Source organism: Danio aesculapii, chromosome 15 (genome assembly GCF_903798145.1).
Source record: "Danio aesculapii chromosome 15, fDanAes4.1, whole genome shotgun sequence".
In the NCBI taxonomy this organism is placed as follows: Eukaryota; Metazoa; Chordata; class Actinopteri; order Cypriniformes; family Danionidae; genus Danio; species Danio aesculapii.
The window spans coordinates 2,898,060-2,908,059 of record NC_079449.1 but is presented as its reverse complement, the minus strand read 5'-3'; the positions used below and the strand labels follow the sequence as shown (position 1 = coordinate 2,908,059).

Genomic DNA, 10,000 nt, shown 5'->3' with positions numbered 1-10,000 from the left:
TTATATTTACTTATTAATTATTTGTTTTAATCTGAAAAATTCTAATATTTTTTTTAGTTTAAAATTGTTTACATTTAAAGCAGTTTTTTTTTTTTTTTTTCAAAAATATCTGGAAGTAATTTAACAAAAGAACCTATGGTCACTGTGCAAAAATGTGAACTCCCCAATGAATATGTTGAGGGAAAAATATTAAATATTTAAACACTATAATATTTGAATCGCTATGGTAACACAACATCTATAGTAATTGATCTGTTGTGGTAATTCTGTAGCTGCTATGGTAACAACAACTATACTAATTGATTTGTTTTGTGATTCTAAAGTTGCTATGGTAGCACAACAGCTATAAAAATGTATCTGTTGTGGTTATTCTATAGTTGCTATGGTAACACGACAACTATAGTAATTGATTGGTTTTAAAAATTTTATAGTTGCCAAGATAACACGTCAACTATCGTAATAGACCTGTTATGGTAATTCTATAGTTGCTATGGTAACACAATACATCGTAATAAAACTGTTATGGTAATTCTATAGTTGCTATGGTAACACAATGACTATAGTAATTAATTGGTTTTGAAAATTCTATAATTTCCATGGTAACACAGCGACTATTGTAATAGATCTGTTATGGTAATCATGTAGTTGCTATGGCAACACAACGACTATAGTAATTGACATTTTACTGATCAATATACGATAGAACAATGTCAGGTGATTTGTGTGCTGATGCATTGTGGGTAATGTGTGTGTGTGTGTGTGTGTAGTCTGTGCAGTGCACTGTCAGCGGTTCCTCATGTCGCGGGTCGGCGAGGACTGGATCTTCCTCATTTTACTGGGACTGGTCATGGCTCTGGTCAGCTTCGTCATGGACTTCTGCATCGCACTCCTCCTGCAGGGTCAGTCTTCATTTCTGCATCCATACACTCTTTATTTTATACTTTTTTTTTAGCTTGTGTAGGTTAATTTCAATTCATTTTTGTAGGTAAAGTCCTCTGAAACATCAAGACACATGGTTTTCTAAAGAACTAAAGATAAATCGGATGAACATTTTCATATTAGTCAATAATATTACTTTAATTAATTTAAAAACTGAATAAATATAGATTTACACACATTTACTCAAGTAAATAAACAGAATAATGATGGGCTAAACCATCTGCAGAAATCTGCGGAATTCTGCATGCGCAGATTCCGTGTGGGCCTACCAATTATGTTGGAAGCATGTTAATGCATGTTATCAACGTGATAAAAATGTTAAAGCATGTAAGTAGCATGCTAATGATATGCTAATTCTTGCCAGAAATGTGCTAATCATGTTAAAACATGCTAAAACATGTTAGCGACATTAGAATGTGTGCATGGTGTTAAAACATGCAAGCAACATTCCTAACATGCTATTTCATGCTAGTAATACTAAGTTTTGCTAGAATTATGCTAAACTTGTTAAAACATGCAAGCAACACACTTAACATGTTAAAGCACAAAAACACATGAAACATGTTAATTCATGCTTGCTGTATTTTAATGCTCTCTGTAAATGTGCTAATTATTGCTGCAAATGTGCACCAACCATGCTAGAATTGTGCTAGCATAGTGATAAAACATGCAATCAATGTTGGAAACATGTCAGATCATGTTAGCTATGTGATAAAATGTTAAAGCATATATGTAACCTGCAAATTCATGCTAGCAATGTCCTAATTTTTGTTAGAAATGTATGATAAAAGTGTTAGCATAGTGTTAAAAAGATACAAGTGACATACCTATTATGTTGGAAGCATGTTAAAGCACGTTATCAATGTGCTAAAAATGTTAAAGTAGCATGCTAATGATACATTCATTCTTGCTAGAAATGTGCTAATCATGTTAAAACATGTTAGCGACATAAGAATGTGTGCAAAGTGTTAAAATATACAAGCAACATGTTAGCTTTGTGATAAAAAAGGTAAAGCATATTAATAACATGCTATTTCATGCTAATAATGTTAAGTCTTGCTAGAAATGTGGTAAACTTGTTAAAACATGCTAGCAACATACTTCATATTCACATTAATTCATGCTGGCAGTTTTTTAATGCTCTCGGTAAATGTGCTAATCATGTTAAAAACACATTAGCCAAGTACTATGCTAATTTATGCTAGCAATATCCTAATTCTTGTGAGAAATGTATGATAACCGTGTTAGCATAGTGTTAAAAGATAAAAGTGACATACCTGTTATGTTGGGAGCATGTTAAAGCATGTTATCAATGTAAGTACTATGCTAATGATACATTAATTCTTGCTGGAAATGTGCTAGACTTATTGAAACATGCTAAAACATATTAGCTCATGCTAGTGACATTAGAATGTGTGCATCGTGTTAAAAGATACAGGCAACATTTTTAACATGTTAGCTATGTGATTTAAAAAAGTAAAGCAGTTTAATAACATGTTATTTTTTTGCTATTAATGCTAAGTCTTGCTAGAAACGTGTTAAACTTGTTAAAACATGCAAATACCATGTTTAACTACGTAAAACACATTAGCTCATGCTAATTTATGTTACAAATGTGCACCAACCATGCTAGAATTGTGATAGTGATAAAACATGCAAGCAATGTTGGAAACATGTCAGATCATATTAGCCATGTAATAAAATGCTAATTCATGCTAGCAATATTCTAATTCTTGCTAGAAATGTATGATAAAAGTATTAGCATAGTGTTAAAACATACAAATGACATACCTATTATGTTGGAAGCATGTTAAAGCATGTTATCAATATGAAACAAATGTTAAAGCATGCAAGTAATATGTTAATGATATGCTAATTCTTGCTAGAAATGTGCTAAACATGTTAAACATGCTAAAACATGATAGCTACATTAGAATGTTTGAACATAAGTAACATACTTGACATGTTAGCTATGTGATAAAAAAATGATAGAGCATTTTAATAACATGGTATTTCATGCTAGTAATGCTCAGAAATGTGCTAACCTTGTTAAAACATGCAAAAACATGCAAGCAACATACTTAACATTTTGTAAACATGTTAACGCATAATAAATAAATGAAACCTCTGTAAATGTGCTAACCATTTTAAATCAGTCTAAAACACATTAGCTCATGCTAATTCTTGTTACAAATGTGCATCAACCATGTTAGAATTGTGCTAGCATAGTGATAAAACATGCAAGCAATGTTGGAAACATGTCAGATCATGTTAGCCATGTAATAAAAATGTTAAAGCATATAAGCAATGTGCCAATTCATGCTAGCAATATCCTTATTCTTGCTAGAAATGTGCTAACCATGTTTAAACATGCTAAAACATGTTAATCCATGCTAGCAACATACATTTTTAAAGCAATGGGTCAAACCTGCCATGTTTTCAAACATTATTATGAATCCTTGCTAAAAAAGGTGCTAAGCATGCTAAAAAACATACTAGCAGAACCGTAAACCGTTGTTTACATCATGTTATTAGCATTGTCTTTGAAAATAAATGAAACACTTTGTTGTTGTGTTTGTGAATTCTGGCTTGTTTTTGGCTCAGTTTGATTGCTTGTAGCTCATGTGTGTGTGTGTGTGTGTTGTCTCTACAGCACAGAAATGGATGTACGGTGGTCTGGACAGTAATGTGGTGCTGCAGTATCTGGCGTGGGTCACTTATCCTGTGGTGCTCATCAGTTTCTCTGCCGGTTTCACACACATTGTAGCTCCACAGGCAGCCGGTGAGAGTCAGATCTGTGTGAAAGTGTATGTGTGTACTGGTTTTGGTGGATTACAAGGACAGAAATTTGTTTAATGACAGGGATATGTCCTAGTTTTTTTCTTTATAAAATAGGCTTTATGCCTATGGAGAGTCCTCATAAACCACCATTTCCAACTGATGTGTGTGTTTTCCTGTGTAATTGTGTGTTTCATTCTGTGTGTGTTTAAAGGAGAACATTGATGTTTTGAAAAAGAACTGAACTGACACTAAATTGTTAAAAATAAACTTGCAGGATTTAGTTTACATCTTGCGGTGAAATTATTATAATTTTAGCGATCTGCTTGATGTAGCTCAATTCATTTTTATGTTTTGATGAAGTTGCATTCAACCTAAGAGCACTTTAGACCATGTGCCGGGCCGTTTCTTCCTGTTTCGCTAGTATTGTCTTTAAATAAAGAATTATTTAGGTCTATTTAATTATTCATTCATTATTTATGTACAATAATTAGTACATGAAATGAAGAAGTAAAATATAATGAAAATGTAAATGAAACTATAAATGAAAAAGCTTATTTATTGACTGTCTTAATTCTATCACTTTAAAATAACAAACACTGTACATCTCTCTATATTTAGGCTAAAACACTGCTTTATTTATTTATTTGTGTATGTACACTTTTATTTCATTTCTTTGGTTTAAATTTCAAAAATGAATCCTCATTGCACTTAACACGTTTAGAAAGCTTGTTAACAGGTTTTAATGATTAATGAAGTAATTATTATGCTTGTTTGTTTGTGTGTTTATGTGTGTGTTTATGTGTTTACTGTGTGTGTGTATCTATCTATCTATCTATCTATCTATCTATCTATCTATCTATCTATCTATCTATCTATCTATCTATCTATCTATCTATCTATCTATCTATCTATCTATCTATCTATCTATCTATCTATCTATCTATCTATCTATCTATCGAGAGAGACAGATAGATAGATAGACAGACAGACAGACAGACAGACAGACAGACAGACAGACAGACAGACAGACAGACAGACAGACAGACAGACAGACAGACATACACTACCTGACAAGAGTCTTGTCTTCGATCCCAGTTGTAAGAGCAACAAATAATAACTGGACTTCTAGTTGATCATTTGGAAAAGTATCAGAAGGTGGATTTTTCTGCTGAATCATCTGTTGATCAGCATCCCAATCATCACAAATACTGCAGAAGACCTACTGGAACCCGCATGGAGCCAAGATTCAAATAGAAATCAGTCAAGTTTGCTGAAGGAACAATCATGGTTTGGGGTTACATTCAGTATGGGGGTGTGCGAGAGATCTGCAGAGTGGATGGCAACATCAACAGCCTGAGGTATCAAGACATTTGTGCTGCCCATTACATTACAAACCACAGGAGAGGGCAAATTCTCCAGCAGGATAGCGCTCCTTCTCATACTTCAGCCTCCACATCAAAGCTCCTGAAAGCAAAGAAGGTCAAGGTGCTCCGGGATTGGCCAGCCCAGTCTCCAGAAATGAACATTATTGAGCATCTCTGGGGTAAGATGGAGGAGGCATTGAAGAGGAACCCAAAGAGTCTTGATGAACTCTGGGAGTCCTGCAAGAACGCCTACTTCGCCATTCCAGATGACTTTATTAATCAGTGATTTGAGTCATTCAGAGATGTATGGATGCAGTCCTCCAAGCTCATGATGGAGTCAGACACAATATTCATTCTGTTTCCACTGCAGCATGACCACATATTCTATACTGGACATTATTGAAGGTTCAGTGATGAGACTTTTGTCTAAGTAAAGTCAGAGCTTACTGTCCTAATGAAATCATTCATAATCAAGGCATGATCATATTTAATTGTGGTCAAATAAGCGTCATCTAGAGGCCTTTGCCTTTCATATAAGACACTTCTGACACCAAATGATCAACTAGAAGTCAACTTATTCTTTGTTGATCCTAAAACTTAGATAGGCGACAAGACTTTTGTCAGGTAGTGTGTATATATTCATACAGTGTGTATGTGTATATGTTTGTGTGTGTATGTAATATATTGTATTATAAGTGTGAAAAGATATGTATGTGTGTGTGCTGTTCTCCATGACTCTGCTGTGTTCAGGCTCTGGTATTCCCGAGATGAAGACGATCCTCAGAGGTGTGGTGCTGAAGGAATATCTCACACTCAAGACATTCGTGGCCAAAGTGGTCGGCCTGACCTGTGCGCTGGGCAGCGGCCTTCCTCTGGGGAAAGAGGTCAAACACACACACACACACACTCACACACACACACACACACACACACACGTACACACACACACATCACACACACTCATTTTACTGTAGTTCACACCGATTCACTGATTTGTTAGCTCAGTTACTATTTGTGAGAAGTTAATATAGTTACGTACCCAACGTGCCCAACACTGATAATGAGGTACAATAATACACAGATAAATAAAACCAGCATAGATGAATACAATAAACACACGGCTGTCTTACTTTAGCTGTGCGTTTATCTGAGAATAAACAAACGCTGTATGATGATTATCAGCCAATCAGAATCAAGCATTCAGCAGACCAGGAATATAAGTGTTTAAGTGTGTGTGTGTGTGTGTTCTGTCCGGCAGGGTCCGTTTGTGCACATCGCCAGTCTGTGTGCGGCTCTCCTCTGCAAGTTCATGTCTTTCTTTGGTGGAATTTATGAGGTGATTAAAGCAAACACAAGCTGGCGTTTCACTTTAATGATGCACTACAGATCAATGACTGGCTATTTCATAAAACAGTCACAACATTTTAATCTGTGAGTGTGTGTGTGTGTGTGAGAGAGAGAGAGTGTGTCTTGTCAAACTGAGTCTAAAACGTGTGCATTTTTGCATTTCTCTTGATGAAGTTTTCGTTTTGTGAGGATAAACTTACAGCGCTATCATCTGTCAATAGATTTACCAGACACAGGTGTGTGTGTGTGTGTGTGTTCGTCCATGTTTGTGTGAGTAGATGCTATGTGTGTGTTCAGTGAACTGTAAGTGTGTGTAGATTTCTATTGTGTTTGTGTACTTGTGTTTGGTGGTTGTGTGCGCGTGTTGAATTCAGCAGGTCAGGTTGTGTGTTGTTGTTGTTGTGAATTAAATTATGTATGTGTGTGTGTGTGTGTGTGTGTGTGTGTGTGTGTGTGTGTGTGTGTGTGTGTTTGTGTCTGTGTGTGTGTGTGTGAGCAGAATGAGTCCAGGAACATTGAGATGTTGGCTGCGGCCTGTGCTGTTGGCGTTGGATGCTGCTTTGCTGCTCCCATTGGAGGTGAGGATTCAGACTTCTGAAATGGAAAGCACTTCAAAAATAACACACACACACACACACACACACACACACACACACACACACAAAACACGCTTAAATTGCATATAAAAAATAGCAGTCGTGGTTTAGTTAATGCATTTAAAAAAAGAAATACTTAAATTGTTAACACAAACTTCTAATCACATGGCAGCAACTCAGTGCATTTAGGCATGTAGACATGATCAAGACAATCCGCTGCAGGTCACTTTGAACGTGGCATGGTTGTTGGTGCCAGACGGGCTGGTCTGAGTAATTCAGAAACTGCTGATCTACTGGGATTTTCATTCACAACCATCTCTAGGGTTTACAGAGAATGGTCTGAAAAAGAGAAAATATCCAGTGAGCGGCAGTTCTGTGGGTGCAAATGCCTTGTTGATGCCAGAGATCAGAGGAGAATGGCCAGATTGGTTCCAGCTGATAGAAAGGCAACAGTAACTCAAATAAGCACTCGTTACAACCGAGATCTGCAGAAGAGCATCTCTGAACACACAACACGTCCAACCTTGAGGCGGATGGGCTACAGCAGCAGAAGACCACACCGGGTGCCACTCCTGTCAGCTAAGAACAGGAAACTGAGGCTACAATTCACACAGGCTCACCAAAACTGGACAAGAGAAGATTGGAGAAACGTTGCCTGGTCTGATGAGTCTCCATTTCTGCTGCCGCATTCAGATGGTCGGGTCAGAATTTGGCCTCAACAACATGAAAGCATGGATCCATCCTGCCTTGTATCAATGGTTCAGGCTGGTGATGGTGGTGTAATGGTGTGGGGGATATTTTCTTTGGCACACTTTGGGTCCATTAGTACCAATTGAGCATGGTGTCAACACCACAGCCTACCTGAGTATTGTTGCTGACCATGTCCATCCCTTTATGACCACAGTGTACTCATCTTCTGATGGCTACTTCCAGCAGGATAACACACCATGTCATAAAGCGTGAATCATCTCAGACTGGTTTCTTGAACATGACAATGAGTTCACTGTACTCAAATGGCCTCCACAGTCACCAGAGCTCAATCCAATAGAGCACCTTTGGGATGTGGTGGAACGGGAGATTGGCATCATGGATGTGCAGCCGATAAATCTGCAGCAACTGTGTGATGCTATCATGCCATTATGGAGCTTGTTGAATCTATGCCATGAAGGATTAAGGCAGTTCTGAAGGCAAAAGGGGGTCCAACTCTGTACTAGTAAGGTGTACCTAATAAAGTGGCCGGTGAGTGTATATAAGTGTTTGAAAAATAGAAATTGCATATTTGAAATTGCTTTTATTTAAAATGTCAGCATGTTGAAAACAAAAATAGTAGAAAACATCAGTGATTAAAAATATTTGAAAGAGTCACCCGGAGGAAACCCACGCCAACACAGGGAGAACATCCAGCGGCCTTCTTGCTGTAAGGCCACAGTGCTAACCACTGAGCCACCGTGCCGTCATACCAAAAGTAAAAAAGAGAAAATATAGTTGAAGATCTGTTTAAAAAGTGTTTTCAAGCCTCCAAATCGAGATAATACTTTTATAGTGTGTGTGTGTGCGTGTGTGTGTGTGTGTGTGTGTTTCAGGTGTGTTGTTCAGCATTGAGGTCACCTCCACGTTTTTCGCCGTGAGGAATTACTGGCGTGGATTCTTCGCTGCCACATTCAGTGCCTTCATCTTCAGAGTCCTGGCCGTCTGGAACAGAGATGAAGGTGTGTGTGTGTGTTTGTGTGTGTGTGTGTTTGCTAGTGTGTGTGTGTGTGTGTTATACTGTAGAGTGTCTTAGAGTTTGTTTGTGTGTGTGCGAGAGTTTGTGTGTATGTGTGTGTTTCTGTGATTTTGTGTGTGCTTGTGATAAAGTGTGTCTGTCTCTGAGAGAGCAAGAAAGTGTGTGTGTGTGTGTGTGTGTGTGTGTGTGAGTTTGTGTATATATTTGTGTGTTTCTGAGAGTGTGTGTATGTGTTTTAGAGTGTCTTTAAGTAAGTGTGTTTTTCTCTGTGTGTATGTGTGCTGTTTTAATACATTAATCTTTTAGTGTGTGTGCGCGCGCGTGTGTGCGCGTGTGTGCGCGTGTGTGCGCGTGTGTGTGCGTGTGTGTTTGCATGTGTGTGTGTGCGTGCGTGTGTGTGTGTGTGTGTGTGTGTGTGTGAATTTGTGTATGTATTTGTATGTTTCTGAGTGTGTGTGTGTGTGTTTTAGAGTGTCTTTGAGTGCGTGTGCGTGTGCGTGCGTGCGTGCGTGCGTGCGTGCGTGCGTGCGTGCGTGCGTGTGTGTGTGTGTGTTTCTGTGAGTGTGGGTGTTTCTGTGAGTGTGTGTGTGTATGTGTGTGTATTTTCGTGAGTGTGTATATGTAAAAAAAGTGTGTGTGACTAGGAATGAGAGTGTAAGAGAGAGTCTGTGTGTTTGAGTGCGAGTTTCTGTGATGTGTGTGTGTGTCTGAGAGAGTATGTGTGTGTCTGTGTGAGTGTGTGTGGTTTAGGACACATGATGTTCTATTTTGTGTATATATGTGCTGTTTATAATATATTAGTTGTGTGTGTGTGCGTGTGTGTGTGTGTGTATGTTTCTCCATCAGAAACGATCACTGCTCTCTTCAAGACGCGCTTCAGGCTGGATTTTCCCTTCGACCTGCAGGAGCTTCCAGCGTTCGCCGTCATCGGGTTCGTCATCTGCAAACATCTACAAATCTGTACACAAAAACATACACACACACACACACACACACACACACACACACACACACACACACAGTGTGTCATGAACCACATTTAGTTAGAGAGTAAAGCCTGACAACAAGACTAATGTAAAAATAACTTCAGTGATTAACTATTGGTCTGTTTATGATCATATTCGATGTTGTTTGCTTGAGATAAGGGTTCCTCTAATTGTTCATCTGTTTAGACACGCTGTACCCTGCAGAGCACATTTATCTGCTAATAAACACTATTATGAATCAGTTATTAATTTGGATGAATA

The 10,000-nt window shown here is 37.9% G+C and overlaps 1 protein-coding gene across 2 annotated transcripts in view; it reads left to right on the top strand.

Annotated features, from left to right (window-relative positions):
• The window catches only part of clcn2b (chloride channel, voltage-sensitive 2b), a 110,191-nt gene that overhangs the window by 57,969 nt on the left and 42,222 nt on the right, over positions 1-10,000 (top strand). For both annotated transcript variants that reach the window (XM_056473359.1, XM_056473358.1), the window contains exons 3-9: positions 768-899; positions 3,593-3,721; positions 5,835-5,968; positions 6,343-6,420; positions 6,931-7,009; positions 8,611-8,736; positions 9,600-9,684. In XM_056473359.1, the coding sequence (XP_056329334.1) occupies positions 768-899; positions 3,593-3,721; positions 5,835-5,968; positions 6,343-6,420; positions 6,931-7,009; positions 8,611-8,736; positions 9,600-9,684 (763 nt within the window). The remainder of the gene's footprint in view (positions 1-767; positions 900-3,592; positions 3,722-5,834; positions 5,969-6,342; positions 6,421-6,930; positions 7,010-8,610; positions 8,737-9,599; positions 9,685-10,000) is intronic.